At 38.2% G+C, this 17,269-nt stretch overlaps 1 protein-coding gene and 1 long non-coding RNA gene across 2 annotated transcripts in view; one reads left to right on the top strand and one right to left on the bottom strand.

Annotated features, from left to right (window-relative positions):
* The first annotated feature begins 1,467 nt into the window (after positions 1–1,467).
* Positions 1,468–17,269, top strand: part of notch1b (notch receptor 1b) — a 35,266-nt gene continuing 19,464 nt past the window's right edge. Inside the window, exons 1-9 of the mRNA XM_060884086.1 lie at positions 1,468–1,769; positions 3,436–3,508; positions 12,332–12,594; positions 12,700–13,038; positions 14,300–14,422; positions 14,568–14,801; positions 15,012–15,167; positions 15,440–15,625; positions 15,856–15,969. Of these exons, the coding sequence (XP_060740069.1) occupies positions 1,712–1,769; positions 3,436–3,508; positions 12,332–12,594; positions 12,700–13,038; positions 14,300–14,422; positions 14,568–14,801; positions 15,012–15,167; positions 15,440–15,625; positions 15,856–15,969 (1,546 nt within the window). The 5' untranslated portion in view covers positions 1,468–1,711. The remainder of the gene's footprint in view (positions 1,770–3,435; positions 3,509–12,331; positions 12,595–12,699; positions 13,039–14,299; positions 14,423–14,567; positions 14,802–15,011; positions 15,168–15,439; positions 15,626–15,855; positions 15,970–17,269) is intronic.
* Positions 6,574–8,816, bottom strand: LOC132855253 (uncharacterized). The gene is made up of 3 exons (XR_009649303.1): positions 8,574–8,816; positions 8,066–8,131; positions 6,574–7,922 (listed from the first exon to the last, which is right to left on the bottom strand). It is a non-coding gene; the product is annotated as an uncharacterized LOC132855253 (long non-coding RNA).

The raw sequence follows: 17,269 nt of genomic DNA, 5'->3' as shown, positions 1-17,269 counted from the left end.
AATTCACCTTATTCATTATAGCAAGAACAAGGGATTAAGTCATGTTTTATTTACCGTCACACAAGACAGCTTTATAAGTTATATAGGCTATTACATTTTAAGCACAGCATCAGTACATTAAATATTGGGGCATTATGGCTAAAATAAGCCCAGAAATTAAGAATCAGCATTTTTGTGAACCCCACTTTTATACTCTAATGCAAGTAGTCTATGTCATTTCTATATAAAAAAAAACATTTGGCAAAAATTACATAATTATGCCTCCTTGTGTGATTTAGTACATGCAAGTCAGAACGATTCATCGATGGTGCAACTCGTTGAGTTGAGTGTAGGCTTACTGAATATGCAGAACTGCTTTCTTCAGTTGATTAGTCATCCTCACTGAAGCTTTTACCTACGGTACTTGCCTTGAAGATTAAGTAAATGAAGGTGGGGCTCTCTGTGTTTGCTGATAAACTCCTGAAACTCTTCCTGTGCTATTCAGCATTTTCCATACATAAATAGAGGTTTATTTGTTCTGTTCTTTCATTTAATTTAGTAAATAATTGCAACTTATAAAAAATTGTTGTCCTGTAAAGTGAATTAGAGATTTAATCACACAACTGAATCCAGAAACTATTCAAGGTTTATTGTTTGCTTGTTTTTTAGGCTTTGAGCTAGTAAGGGGTTTTGGAAGGTAATACAGAATATGTAGACTATTAATGCTTGAAATGTGCTTCTGATTTTCATTTTGAAGGCTTTATTTTTTATTTTTTAAAAAATGTCAGAAACATGCCAGAAACAAATAAGAAAAAATGTCAAATATTAGATTAGTCTTGATATAAGACCCATGAATACTGTAGCACGTGCAGTATGATGCAGCTTTTGTGACTGAGCACTTTTTTGTACACCTCTGCTAATCAGGGGTCAAGGAAGCAAATCAAGAAGGTACAAGATTTTTTAAGAAGTAAAGAATTTTTTTAAAGATTTTTCCAAGAAGTATAATTTCATTTTACTTTTACATTAAAAGTGGTGCATATATTTTTATTTATTATTATTTCATTTTACTTTTACATTAAAAGTGGTGCATTTTTTTATTATTTAATTTTGTTTTTTGAATTAAAAGTCGTTCATCTTTTTTTTTTATTATTTTAATTTTATTTTTACATTAAAAGTGGTGCATTTTTTTTAAAATATAATTTCATTTTACCTTTACCTTAAAAGTGGTGCAAAAACTATGAGAACTCCTTCAAAAGGCACTCATCACTTTTATTGCTGTAATGTTCCACTTAAAGGTTTTATTGCATATTGTACACTGTATGCTACCTGTACAGGTGACTATAAAACTCCTTGTTTGCGGTTTAGAACGAAACCGCAAATTTCCCGCTTGCTTGTGCGTTTTCAACCGCTCGACACTCGTGAAAGGGGAGTGGTTTTCCCACTGCCTCTGTGTGTGTGTGTATGTGTGTGTGTGTGTGTGTGTGTGTGTAGTAAAGGAGAGCAGATGAATAGCTGTTGTAAAATGCACTGAGGCGGAGGGAGCTTTGAATCCCATTCACTGACACTGCTAAGGCGAGGTCACACACACGCGCGGAGTTTGCGGGGGGAAGAAACAGGAAGAAAGGCGCCATATCTGGATATTATTCTGTATTCTCTGTTTGTTTTTTCCTTCGAAAGAAACAAATGTTGGATCTATGTTAACACGCGGAATCGTACAGCTCTATAAGAAGGAATGCATCTTTTCTTCGTGAAACTGATTTGTTTGATGTCTCTGATTGCTTTGACACATGGTAAGACGCCGCACTGTAACATGCCTAGTCTTGTTATAGACAAGTTTTCCACATCAGTCCAACAACACGGAATATTAAATTGATTGAGATTTGTAACTTACCACGATTATGAACTTTGCATATGAAAATGAAAAGAAGAAATAAAGTATCAGTGGAAACCCACTTGTTGCGCACGGGATTAAAGTTATTTAGTTGATGGGTCTGACTTTAAAAAACGCTTTAAAATGGACGAGAATAAAGATGCAATGTAGAATGTTGAATTGAACCTGTTAACTCTATAAAACGCAAAGCGATTCATACAGATACTTTAAGCATCAGGTGAGTCGGTGGAAATCACATAACGGTTCCTGTGCGCGCTCCTTCACCACAACTCTGAGGTGTAGCTTAGAGACACACCATGAAACAGACACATAACTATGTATATATACATATGTTATGTAGCCCTTTGTTGGTAATATCTTATTAAGAACTAATAACTCAGTCGTTATTAAGCTTTTTAATATTTCGAAAAATCGAATAAAACTGGAAAATAGTTCTAAAATAGAGGGTTAAAGTGTGGCTTCGTGAACGCGCAATGACTTTTTGCTGTAAACAAGATTTAAATTAAATCAACTAGCAGTCTAGTAACTACCAACTAGTACACATCTAAACTAGATTTCCTGAATAAAATAAAGTTCTATCTATCTATCTATCTATCTATCTATCTATCTATCTATCTATCTATCTATCTATCTATCTATCCGAACTTTTGTTCCTTTAACTGTTTGTCTTTATCTTGGAAATGTAGATATAGTATAACTTTGGAAATATTTACAGTAATAATCATTTAGAATTCTTTTTATTTTTATTTTTTATGGTACTATATATAAATACTGGCAAAGGATACATCCTGAATAAGAGTACAAACTACCATCTTTCATATAGATAGATATTGAGTCAGTAAAGTTGCTTTAGCATGGTTATGTAAAGTTTCACAGAAATGGTTTAGCATGTCTGTGTTAACAACTAAAAATAGCCTCATTCTGGAGAGTGCAGTACTAAAATTCTTCTGACAAAGAAGCTCTCTCACTGTCAGGGATTTGTTGCCAAAAATAGTCCTTATCGAGAATCAACACGATTATTTTACCTTCGTGGAAACATCCACTCACTTTCAGTGGTTCCTAACCTTATGTCTTGAGTTCGTTTTTTTATAAACATGTTTACACACTCATCCTTGTCAGTCTTGATTTGTTTACATGGACAAAAGTGGAGTAGCTAAAGCACATCATGCATTGTTTATTTTTGATTAGAATTATTATTAACCATATACACACTGTTTGTTTCTTTAAAATATACTATAAAAGCAGTTGAAAAAGGACCAGACCAGTGCTGTGTTTAGGCTCCTGCCACCACACATCTCTTTAAAGTGTTAGGAGTCACACTTCTGCTCCATCCCTTTTTCTCTCTCCCTGGGCTTCTAGCCATGGTATTTTGGTTTCTCCCCAACAAGCTTAAGGCATTCATTTACTTATAAATGAAAATTCTTTGAAACATGTTTCATTATTACTTATCTCTACTTTCTCATAGTCAAGCTTGGGCATGTTTACGTTTGGCATGTACCTGAAATTTTGTATTTCTACCAATTTGGCCAGGGATTCTTCTTTTAGTGACATTTTTGTACTCGCAGGTCTGAAATGTTCTGAGAAATGCCAAAATGGGGGTACATGCGTGACTACTGCAGATGGACAAGGAGAATGCAAGTGAGTATGAATCTCAAATATTGTTTAAAAATGAGCAGTTTTTAAACATGAGCATTTTACTTTTAGCAGACACCGTTATCCACAGTGACTTACATTTTTATTTCAATTTATACAACTGAGCGTTAAGGGCCTTGCTCAGGGGGACAGCAGTGGACATGGGATTCAAACGATCAGTAGTCCAACATCTTAACCTCTAGGCTACCACTCGTTCTAAATAAAATTGTTCTTTTCCATTGGGGTAGTATCATCTTTTGAATTTTGGTGATATGCATCTTTAACGTGTACCTTAAAAGTACATAAATCTACTGTTATTACGATGATTAGTTTCATAGGGTAAAACATACATTAAAGGAACACTACATATTTTGTAGGTCAAAGATGCTAAATAAATAAGATACATACTAAAAGTACAAAAAGTGTACACTATTCAAGAGATAAGGAAGAGTGCAATTTTACTCCTTTATTTTTTGAGAGTGTGCCCTTGCAATCAGAAAGAAAATATCTGATGGTATGTCTGTATACCGCTATTTAAAACAATGCCTGACAAAAAAAAAAAACATGTTCTTATAATGCTTACGCACATTCTCGAGGAGAAAACTTGGTCTACATTAGCCAATGAATGGGATGATGTTGATGATTTTGATGAAGGGAGGGAAATTTGGCTTTCTCTTGTCTTGATGTTTATGCCTCTTCTCTAACAGAAGTCTCAGTGATGCTTTAAGCCCCAAATCTTGTTTCTCTTTTCTTTTATGAAACGACAGCTGGGGTTTGCCAGAAACTCAGCATCCATTGTTCTCCCATCTAGATTAATTCTGTGTGACTAATCTGTGTCAGGCTTCCCAGAATGCCTATATCCCCCACTCATGTGCCCCTGTCCTCGCTTGGGTGTTTTGTCCCATTTTGAATGGCTATTTCTTGATTTATATTAGAGGGACAGATGGCAGCAGAGTGTAATTGGACTGGATGTTTTCATAATTGGCAACAATTGTGCAGGCGAATATAAAAAGCAAACCATGCTAGGGCACATACCTTCACTCTCCTGATTATAATGAGGGAAAAGATCCTATGAAATTGCTGTTGGCTGTGAGTTGATTACTTACAGGGGCTAACTTTTGATTGTTTTTTTCTATCTGTGCACAATTGAGATACAAATTTGGGCTTGAATTTCAGGGAGTTTGGCAGAGTGCAGTGTCTTCTTTCTCGTTATCAGCAAGTTATCAGCATGACTGGTTTGAAATAGGGACTGCAGCAATGTTTGTGGCCTCCTTTAGAGGGAAGATCTCTCACGGGGCCATGCTGGCGTGGGGCCACGTCTTAATTCTGTCTGGCAGCCTCCCTGCCGCAGTCGAGCCACAAAGCAATCATTGTGGCCTGATACCCACAGACTCCTCTAATTAAGCATGGAGATAGGACAAGGGCCGCTCCTCCTGCCCTGAGATGCTTGGTCACCATGTCCGCTGTCTTTTGTGTATTATTTGATTGAAGAGAGTGGACAGACCACTGGGCATGCAGCATGTGTGTCCAGGCCTCGCAAGCAGCAGGTCAGTTTTGACCACCCCTTACTGCTATCAAATGACTCTATTGTGCATGCCCTAAAAAGGCTTGGGGAACAGTCATTACACTCATTGGGTTTGATTTAGCTTTGGTGTGTGGAAAAGCGTACCTTTGATGGAATTTGACATAGAAAGTTTGTCTTTGCTGTATTGGTGGATCACATTCAGGAATAATGAACTGAAAGCAGAAGTTGTTAGTGTAACACACATGTGAGGCACACATTTACTTTTGACAGTTTTCTGGCACGCTTGTTTTATAGAACTAAGCACATTTAAGTGCTTGGTAAGTTCTTACTATATCCAAACATGTGATTTTGTTTATTTCTCCCCTGAGAGCCAGTAAGACGAGTGTGACAAATTGTTTTGACACTTTCTTAAAGGGGTCATTATAGTTATTTGCACATTCATGAATAGACCTGAAAAGAGCACATGCCGATGGCTGTTTTGAGCAACCTTTTGCTGTTTTTTCTGGACAAAAACGTCATTGTGAAACTTAGAACCTAACTGTGGTAGTATAGCCACAGTTCAGCTTCTTTTCTCTGACAATCCCAACATTTTTTGTCAGTGCTGCAATAGGAGGTGTCTTTCAGCCAATCTTATACATCAGTGTAGAGACGTAAAGGTCATACTTTGCAGACTGTGCCAGGAATGCCAAGGCCATGAATCTGGTGCACAGTATGTGGTGCTTTCAGAAGCCTGGACAAAGTCAAACGTGCCTTGCTGAGAGTAATGGAAAGCAGCTACAAAAGTCGGATTCTACAGAAGTGGACAAGGGAGAAATGCCTGGACCAAAAAAGCTTAGTATCTGATAAGGAGATGAAAGATGTGAAGCTTCAAGGGGATGTAGGTGAATTGATGAACCTCAACTTGGGGAGCAGCTGGCACCTCAGAAAGCTAACCAGGCTTCTGCTCTACGCAACTATGAGCTTTGCTTAGCAAGGATGAAGTGTATCTTCAGCTGCAAAGACTAGATGAGGTTTAATGTTTTTAGAAAGCTGGTGGATCCACTGCACAACATATGTAACTTCACAACATAAGAGTCTTTATTGATAAAGCCATATTATTGTTTGAGAACAAATACCAATAGACACTTCAATGTTGGAAATCAAAAACACACACAGAAAAACAAGCTACAGAGAAAACATAAATTTTCATAGGATCTGAATATATGCAAACATTTTTCAGTCTACTAAAATTTTTCATGAATGACAAAATATCATATAACAACTATTTAAATTCAAAGGCAAATATCATAATTACATGATAAATAGCTCAGCTGACAGGCTTAATTGATCATGATGTTATTAGTCAATATGATTTATAAAATTTGTAAATGACTCTCTTACACAATTTCTGTTATATAACCATTTCAAACTATTTCAACATAGCAGAAAAGTTTGGTACAAGATCAATCTGTCATTACAGTTATATATATATATATTACATATAGTACTATATTCAAGTACACTTCTGATTCACTTTATAAAAATCAATAACAGCTCTATACCATATTCTACAGACATACAATTTTTTAATTCACACCAATATATTTTTTATTTTTCTCCCCTGCCAAATCCTACCCACAGGTGAACTCCTGTTTCCTCCCAGGGCAGCATAACCCACTCAGAGGAAATCACTGCCCTCTTTCAAATACATAAGCTCACAGATACCCGAGATTGGCTTGACTTGCTGTGGTTGACAAGGGAGAGAGAGCATTCCATGTCTGTGACATTGTTGTAACAATAAGGTGCCCGAAAATAATTTTTAACTCTAAAAAGTTTGTTTGAGATCATCAGCAACACAGTGGTACCACATGCAGTTTTAATACCTTAATCCTGAGTCTCTTAATTCTGGTGTCTTTGACGTTAAGATATTATTTTATATATCTTAATATTAGTTACCTTTTTGTCTATTTAGAATACTGTGCACAGAATATCTTGCTGTTATTCTGACTTCAGAGCAGAGCAACAAACCATCTTTCTTTGGTGCATTTTAGCTCACCAAACAGATAGAGACTTGGATGTATTTACACCCAAAACAAGAATGGGGTTTTAAATGAAGAAAATAAAATGTCATATTTATCAGGACTTTTCTGCCAAATTAAGAATTTAATAAGTATTATTATTGCCAATCTCTTGACATATGCATACATATTTAAACGGACAAAACATTAAAGTGAGCAATTGCAGCTACAGACAAATTGTGATGAGCTGTAATGACATAACCTGCACATGTAGCATTACATATGGATGGCCATGCCCCCTTTTTTCCTCCTCAATACTGCAGGAAATAATTTCTATGGTTAATGGGCACAATAGGTTCGATGTTGCACATGATTTCACAAGCAGAGTTTCATCTGGGTTCTCCTGTCTTCTCCCACAGTACAGGCTCCTTCTCCATCGCAATGGATAAAGCCGATTTGAACAGTCATGTGTATGTCGAGTCATGTTATAGTGTTTGACATTTCATAAGCAGCTACAGAGAAGACTGTATAGGACCTGTCAACAATAACAAACAAAACCTCTGACACCAGAATACTATTATTTGGATCCGTTCACAGTATTTAAAGGACAAGCATGCAAACAGCTGTGAAAACATGTCTGAGTGTTTTTCACTTGGAAAAATGTTTGTTTTATATAGCTGAACAAAGGTGACTTTCAAATATTGGCATGTGTGGGTAAGCAATCAAAGTAGTCACTATTTTGGTCCATGGCCATCTATGATAAGTATTTTATGAAAGCAACCTCTTGTCTTTGCTCAGATGCTTCAATGCGAGCTTTGTTTACAGGGTCAAGGATGAGTTCCTCTGTGCTCCCCTCTGCATTCAAATACAGGAAATGCACTTCCAGAGCCAGGGAGGACTAGAAGATTGAGCCGATTAACATATCATGAGAGAAGGCTAATGTCTTAACCGAGGCATAATTGTCAGAGTCACATAGCGTATGCATAATACATAAAGATTTGTGTGATGATGTATAAAAGTAATTCAAATGGTCACGCTTACGTTGTGTTCTGTGGCTCACACTTTCTCAAAGAGCCGAGTGTGGTGGCTCAAGTTCTGTATGCACAGCTGGGGAAAAAAAAAAAGATTGTTGTTTTTATTTGAGTCTTTTGACCTGAGCCATCTGTCTGTGGAGCACTGCATTACAAGTGATTATTATCAAGTTATTCATGCTGCTAGGTACCACACAATACATATCTACTGTCTGTGGTTTAAGTCATTCAGTTGTAGCAGTGGCAGCTGCCTCAAGAAATATCACACACTGTTTCCAAATGCTATGATTCTATGTGAAAAAAAATGCTTCATTTTGGACATCAAGCACTCTTGATAAATGTCTAATGTCCAAGATGTTTGTAAAGCACATGTGAAAACATGTCGTTCCCAGAATTGCAAAACCACCAGGAGCAACACTCATTATATCAGTATACAGTTTCTAATGCCTGCTACTTGCTTGATCCCTGGAGTTGCTGGCCTTTCCCATGGGGTCCTACAGTAAAAGGGATAAACTTACATGTCTCTAATGAACACCAACAGATGTGGTCTTGGAAGATCAGGCATCCTGTAGTGATTACAGAGCGAGGCTGGGGAGCTCAAAGCCATCGTTACCTAAAGATCAGACAAGGTGTTTAGACACCCAGCTGCAGGAAATGAGGGCTTGAAGAGAGCTAAACGTGTTGCTCGAGTCTTGCTTTAAGTCATGGAAATTCCAGGTCATTGGTAATGGCACCACCATAACTAACAGCTCATATCAACTTTATCATTGTATATCAGCACTGATAAAAAAAAGACTGAACTTTGAGCAGTTTCATTAGGCGTAACACACATTTCCTCCCTAGTCGAAAGGAGGAGTTCATCTGTGAAAGGAAATCCAAGTTAGAGTTTAACTCTGTGTGTGAGACAGAGCCTCTTCCACTGTACGGCCTCATGATGGCAGATGGCAGATTGGCCCGTGGGGGGAGGAAACCCCCCTGTATCTCATCTGGTTAAGAGGTCAGGTGTCAGCCAAACATCTGCTCTTGTCTGACCGCACATTGCAGCACTGGCAAAGACCTGTTGTCATGGGCTACGGGTGGCCACATAGAAAAGGAATCCCATCACAGCCCAAGAGAACAAAGATTTCTATTTAGTGCATAGATTGAATATCATTAGTAGGGTCACTGTCTGGCCAGATAGCACCAAATAAATCATAGCTGTTTACAACATGTCTGATTTGATCAGTTTATTTTCTTATTATGAAAAACATGTGCATGATTTGTGTACAACCACAGCTATTTTGTGTTATGGTGCATGTCATATGGTAGATTGAGTAGTTTGAATGCCTTTAGTCTCTAACCCATACCATATTCTCTCTTTGTGTGCTTCACTGCCTCTCAAAGACAGATTTTGTGCTGACAACTTATTTGTCAAGCTTTTGCCAAGTTTAAGACCAAACCACCAATATTTCCTGCTCAACTCCTCTGTGTGCTTCCATGTACTGTATGTGTGCTTTATGAAGAGAAAGCATGAGGGGATGACTGTCTGTTTAATGGATTTTGACTTGTGTCGTTCCCTTGAGGTGTGTTAACTGTTTGCCATGCCGGCCAAGCACCAGTGGAGTTTTCAGAGCTGGTGCGATTTTTCACTGGGCTCTGTGAAGTGCGGCTGCCAGCAGTCTCCACTGAGAAGTGCTGTCAGAGATGGGGATGCAGGATGGGGTGAATTTTTAGTGTAAACAGTTACATTCCTCACTCCAGTCTCCTCCCCACAAACTGTCTGCAAAAACCCTTAAAGCAACTGTCATGTATTTTTAGAAATGCTTGGACTGTTTGTTTAGTGGAACATAGAGTCCTGTCTACTTTCTTTTAAAGTTAACTATAAGCAAAAGATCAAACTGAGGATATCGGAAATGTAATTCCAACCAAGACTTTAGTGGGATGTCCAAAGCAGTGGCATTATCTCTTAATCTCTAAACATCTGAAACAGGTCTAATTCTTATATTAACCTGTTATCCAACTTGACTTGGTTGGTTAAATTATTTAGTATCGGGTTAAATCTGTGAAAGTTTACATCTCTGACTTTGGCTACTAGTTAGTCATACTTCTCATTTGGCTCTCCAATTTTTCCACCATAAAATGGCAGATGAGTTTTTGGCCAAGGAAAGTGACCCCATTGTGAAATAAAAATGGTATCAAGAACATTAAACAATGATGTTAATGATGGCACAAGTAGCAAAAATGGAAGAGCCCTAACTGGAGTACAATCTCACCAAGAAGTGTGACCACAAATTGGCGGGAAGGAGTTTAAAATGGCAAACTCAGGATCTAAAAATGAAAAAGAAAGGGAGAGAGAAGGGAGGCAACGGAGGGAAAATAGAGGATTGATAGCTGAAGGCTCACTCAGAGGGGATGCAGGCGACCGAACTGCGTTCAGTCTGACTCTTGAATGGTGGCAGGAACAATGGCCCTTCTCATGGAGCTTTCCAGCAGGGACACTATTCAAGGACTTTCAGCCTCAGCCGCCATATTCCAGGAGGGAAGTGGAGAGTAAGGGAGTGTATTAGGACCAGCAGCTGTCGTGGTCTCATTAACATGTGCACCTGCTCCCGAAGGCAGCTTCAGAAGGTCTGAGCACACTCTACCATGCAGGCTCCTGAGCACAAACTACCACTGTCTAGTCTATGATTGACAGATTACGAGACTTGATTAAGGACTTGGTTAGTAATGAGATTTGAACTCTTAAACTTCCATTCAGTTGCACAAAGCCCTGAGCAATTAGACATCTTGGCTATTTACATTAGTAAGTACGTTTGATACCAAAAAGATCCTAAGAAACGTAGCATGACTGTGATTTTCCTTTGCTTTACAGTCCATGGTTAGTTTTCTAAAAGTACCCTTCATAAAGGTGGGGATGGTTTGGGGTGGGGGATTATGGGGGTTAGATTGACAGTGGGACAATAACAGAAATTATAGCAGAAGCAGACAGAATACAGCTCTCACCATGCTCTTAATGGGTCTGCCATACTTGGTTTTCTATCTCCTGTGTTTTCTTTTCCTTGTTAATGTTATTGGTCATCCTAATCCTTTTCAAGAAACAGTAAAAACACTACCTCTCCCTTCAGGTTAGAGGCCCTGTTGTGATCAGAGACAAAACCACTGGGAATTTGTACAGACTGCCCCAGGCTCTAAAGATAATGCATAGCTTTTCACCAGTGGTGTGGTTTTAATGTTAGAGAAAGGTTGTTTCAACATTGTTATAGTAGGGAAAATCATGCTCTTTGTGTTGTCCAGGCAAATCAGACGAATGTGTATGCCCAAGCTAGCCCCTGTTTCCGAGTCTATTTGACTTTTTTTTTAACTGTATTTGCTGTTTGTTCCTTTTATGCTCATAGTTCTTGATTGATGCTGGGATGAGCTTCAACTGTAGAAGAATACACACTATTGAGGAGGTGGAAACGGGCTTTGAAGTCCTGATAATGTTAGTCCAGGGTTCAAAGACTCTGATATAGGCTCTGCCTTGTCCTTTGAGTGAATGGATGGTAGAAAAAAGCTGAAGCATGCAGAAATTTCCTACTAAGAGTTGATGATTGGTGCTTTTCATGCAACAGTTTCAAACAGGATTAGAAGTACAAGCCAGAATTTTCAATGAGCTGTGTGGAATCCCATTATTTTATATAAGATTTATTCTGTGATGAAGAAAATAGTGTTTTTCTTTTCCTTTTCTACTTGATATTTTATAAATTGGGACTGTTACATTGATGCTGAAGTCCATAGCACAAGTGTGATTTATATTTCATGCTCCACTATTTTTTTTTTCTTTACTATATATCAAAGCTTTGTTGCTTTTATATGATGTGTGTGTGTGAGAGAGAGAGAATTTGGGAAATTGCAACCTCAGTGCCCATCTACCATTTTGGTTTTAACCAATAACCAAGTAATAACTTTCTTTTCCTTTTTTGTGGTTCTTTGGGGCTGTCTTCATAGCCACTGTTAAAACTGTACATCTATCATCAAAGATTTATCAAAGATAAATCAAAGATTTATAAGATACTATAATTGTTTTTTTTTGCTGTCAATTTAAATGTTACAGAAGTTGGATTAATAGTCGGTTATGATTAGCCACTAAGTTTTTTATGATTTGATTTACAAATCAAGCTAAAAATCACAGATCCTAAGGAAAAAACAAAAAGCATACACAATGTTGTTCGTCATCTGTTAACTATGTTTAGATCATATGGAATTTATCAACCAGGCTTTATTGTTATTGTTTACGTGACATGTGGTCTTTTTTAAGGTGTCCTGACAAATATTTGGGACTGGCTTGTCAGTTTTCCAATCCTTGCCTGCCGAATCCTTGCTGGAATGGAGGCATTTGCCAGTCAAATATCCGTGACAAGAAAGTGGACTATGTCTGCCGTTGTCCATTGGGTTACATGGACCCACGATGTTTGACTCCCACTGACAACTCATGTCGAAGTTCCCCGTGTGGAAATGGTGGGACATGTGAGCTGACCAGTGTCCACACATTCAAGTGCAAATGTCCTCCAGGCTGGACTGGTAAGAATGTTCTAAACAATTTTCTCACAGTAGATTCCTCATCTCTATATCAGGCAACCAAGGGAATATGACATCTACTAATTATGTACTATTCTATTTTTACAGGTAAAAGCTGCCAGCAGGCTGACCCTTGTGCCTCAAACCCTTGTGCCAACGGCGGCCAGTGCAGCCCATTTGATTCTAATTACATCTGCACATGCACACCCTCCTTTTCAGGGGAGACTTGTAAACAAGATGTTAATGAGTGTGCTCAGATCCCATCTCCCTGCAAGAATGGCGGTGTGTGTGTGAACGAAGTGGGCACCTATCGCTGCAACTGCCCAGCTGAGTACATGGGGAAACACTGTGAGACTCTTTACCAACCCTGTAACCCATCACCATGCAATCATGGCGGGACCTGTGTCCAGATCGGAGACACAAACTACGAATGTTCCTGTCTGCCAGGTAGGATGGCATGATCTTATTTAAATGTTGGTGGTTTTTTAACTAGCCAATTAAGCTAACTTTTTATTGGCAGTGTTTTTTTTGTTTATTGTTTTTGTAGTAATTGTGGGCAAACCAAATGATAGCAGCCTGCCACTGTCACTGTCAAACACTGATGCTAGAAATTTATAAGAGCAAAATGGCCTTTGTAATCTTTGTAAACTTTGTAGTGTCAGTGTTTCCCACCAGTGTGGCTAGCTCTCTCAGTGTCCTCTCATGAGCATGATGTAAGTGAACTCTGTGTGTGTGTGAACTGGTCAGGAGGAAGGCATTAGCGCTTATCATGAGGAAGTGTCTGAAGGTCAATATCCTCACGGTGTTGTCTCTGGATTAAGAGAACATGAATAAACATAATTGCCTTACATAATTAGAAATTTCTACAGTTTCCTTCAAGATGACTAAACTGTACAGTATTTTAGATCCCAATGGATAGTATATTCAGAGAGATTATTTTATACAGACTTAATATTGTTATTATTTTTAAACAAACAAATTATTTAAGAAGTGAAAATGCGTAGCATGAATGAAAATGTGGTAGAGGAACCAATGGTTCTGCATTTCTACTGTCTACTTCTTGAGGAAGGCGCATACAGTATTTGCATGTCTCTTATCCTTTCCCCCTTGCTGTGTCATTGGCTGTAGTCCTTGGAAGCTGTCCATCTATACTGTTAACCATTTCTCAGGAAACCTTAGATTAATGATGAAATTGGGAAAAAACAGGTGTATATATAATTCAGAATGGTCTTAGTATAAAGCCATAAAGAACTAGATTTTCATGGTAGTGAAAGTAGGCTTTTATCCATTGATTCCCAAAAATATGTACCAAATTCTGTGCTTAGGATTAAAAATATATTTTCTTATATATCAGTGGTATGAGATATAATAGGAATATTTTATGCTGCTGTTGTAATCAAAGGAAACTGTGGTTGTTGTCAGTTGACTCTGTTGTTGCTGGCATGTCTGACTTGAGACCTGGCACTAGTGTTCTTCCCAGAAAAAGAAAACGGTTTGACCACAAGACCTTTAACCACGCTTTTAGAATGTAACAGTGGGTTTCACAAACGCTGTATCCCTATGTTAAGACTAACAGTTATTTGAAAGAGACCAAAAGTATTTAACTTCAAACAAATATTCATTACAAAAAAGATGTTAGAAACTTGAAGGTTTGAATTTTATCTTTCATTCCACTAGCTTGAGAAACACTAAATAACATCTATCACAGGTTTCAGTGGTCAAAACTGTGAGGAGAACATTGACGACTGTCCAGACCATCGTTGCCAAAATGGAGGAAATTGTGTAGATGGGGTGAACACTTACAATTGCCAGTGCAAACCAGAATGGACAGGTATGAATTCTACACATTTATTATACTGCATTTTATTCTGTGACAGTTTAGAAAAAGTGTTATATAATGAGCCATAATCACAAAATGGTTGAATATATTTAGCACGTGTGTCATGTTTATTTTCTGGTTCTGTGTTCCCTGATAGGTCAGTTCTGTATGGAGGATGTCAATGAATGTGACCTGATGCCCAACTCCTGTCAGAATGGTGGCACTTGCCTAAACACTCAGGGTGGATACAACTGCGTGTGTGTGAATGGCTGGTCAGGTGATGACTGCAGCAAGAATATTGATGATTGTGTCGATGCTGCTTGCCATCAAGGATCAACTTGTCACGATCGTGTAGCATCTTTTTATTGTGAATGCCCACTGGGACGCACAGGTCTGTATTTTTAACCTTTGATTTATTTTCATTTTGCAATCATTTGTAGAATATGGATGAACTATAAGTAACCAGCCATTTATTTTACATTATTTTATTTATCATTATTACTTGGCAGGGTTAAAATACACTTTTTAAATAAAATTGGGCTGTGGAAAAGATTTAAGTGTATGCGACTGGTATTAACCATGTAATTTTTGTCTAATCCAGGTTTGCTGTGTCACTTGGATGATGCTTGTATTAGTAACCCCTGTCAGAAAGGCTCGAACTGTGACACCAACCCAGTGACCGGCAAGGCTATCTGTACCTGTCCTTCAGGCTACATTGGCTTAGCCTGTGACCAGGATGTCGATGAATGTTCTTTGGGTAACAACTTTAACATATATTTAGAGAAAAAATTCTCTACATTCAGAAACTAAGCATCTGTGGCTAGTATAATTGTGTGTCTTTTACAGATAAACACATGTATATACACATGTTCAGTATATATAACAAATAATAGTTTTGTTATCAAGCTGTTGATCAATATTATATTTGATCCCTCCCAACTAATATCATGACCAGCAGTCATTGCTTCTGTGAACTTCATGTTAGAAGATGTATTCTCATGTATAGCATTTTTGTTCTTTTGTCAATAGGTTCAAACCCTTGTGAGCATGCTGGGAAGTGTCTGAACACCAAAGGCTCTTTCCAGTGCATGTGTCCTCAGGGCTATGTGGGGGCTCGCTGTGAACTCGATGTCAATGAATGCATGTCCAACCCATGCCAGAATGATGCTACCTGCCTGGACCAGATCGGAGGCTTTCAATGCATCTGTATGGCAGGTAAAGGAACATATTCTCATTCTGTACATGGTACGGTGAAGAGCAACAGTGAAGTAAACATAGATGTTCAGGATACTATAAGTTAATTTGTGTGCTTAAAGATGAAAGTACATTTGTGTATTCTCTGTTTGGTCCACTAGAAAGAGAAAATGTTTATTCTTATCACCTCACTAAACCATGTTGAATTCTTTGACTAAAATTGAAGCCTGATTTTCTCTGCTAATTGACAGGATACGAGGGAGTCTATTGTCAGATCAATATAGACGAGTGTGCTAGCATTCCCTGTCTCAACAATGGGAAGTGCATTGACAAGATCAACAACTACCAGTGCGAGTGCCCCAAAGGTAAGCATAACCCCTGGACAGCACAGAGAGAAGAAACCTAATCCTGCCCTCGGGCTCGTTTAACTAGTTGCAGCCAAATTGCTAAAAAAAATCCATATAGAAGGATTCTGAAAATTTATCTATTTCTGCTATTGTCAGTATGTAACATTATCAAAAGTATCTGGTATAACAGTGAGTAAATTTTTGTTAAGTAATTGTGTAACATTTGGGAAAGTATTTCATTTAGATCAAGTAGGGTATAAGGTACATTACTGTTTTGTTCGTTTGCTGTTTTGAACTTTAAAAATGTTCTTTTGTTCATTCATTTCAAATAAAGTGGAAGTGATGCTGGTGATAAAGTAGTCATAAAAAGCAGTCATAAAGTAGTCATAAAAAGCAGATTACAAAAGTATTGTACAGAAACGCAATAGGATGTTGTATAGGGTGGAATGCATTTGTAATTCATGCATAAATACTGGCGTAATCAAGGTACACTAATAGGATTTTGTGGTGAGAGGTGGAGAGGCCTGTGGGGACCCTGAGCAAAGTGATTGGGAGTTGTGAAGAACGGTAAGCCAGCGAATCGGAGTCTAGTCCACTCAACTCGGTTTTCAAATGCAAATTAGAACACCGTTCAGAATGCAGGGCAGGGTAGCTTTTGAATGGCATACATAGCGAGACCATGGTAACCACAATAGAGCTTTTTGAAATGTGCCATTTTAGAAGCCTGGAGGAAATCCCTGTTGGATTATTAGATAGCTCTGGAACATTACCACAAAGGAATTTCCACTGGGATGAGCAATGGTGTTATTTAATGTACATGAGATGGCTAATAGTAATTTTAGCAATTTGAATATTCAGGTACCTTAAATATAACTTAAGGGGTTTTAAACTAGAACCTGTGCATAAAGTGGACTTTTGAGATAGCTCTAACTATAACTGGTTTGCTGGTTTGTGCTGAATTATGAGTTAACTAAATAGTGAAAGGTTATAGGTGGCAGAGATTTTTTAGGCAGTGCAGAGAGGGGGCCAAGGCAGGATGAGAGAATGCACATTGTGATGGAAAAGTTCTTCAGTACAAAGGGAGCAACCACGGCAGCTTTGCATTTCACTGAATAGACTGTTCTCTTTTGTCTGATACCCTTGGTCAGGAGGCCGTGGAAGGTTTTTTTTTAACCCCTTTCTCTTCTCTATGACGATTTATTGAACACAGAGTTTGGAAAAGGGGGGACAAAGACAGACAGAGAGAGAGAGCGAGAGAAAGAGAGAGAGAGGGAGAGAGAGAGAGAGAGCAAAAACATTGAGCTATGTGGGGACATGT

The sequence above is a fragment of the Tachysurus vachellii genome, chromosome 12 (genome assembly GCF_030014155.1).
Source record: "Tachysurus vachellii isolate PV-2020 chromosome 12, HZAU_Pvac_v1, whole genome shotgun sequence".
Classification (NCBI taxonomy): domain Eukaryota; kingdom Metazoa; phylum Chordata; class Actinopteri; order Siluriformes; family Bagridae; genus Tachysurus; species Tachysurus vachellii.
The sequence above is the reverse complement of the archived record's forward strand: the minus strand, read 5'-3'. Positions and strand labels throughout refer to the sequence as shown.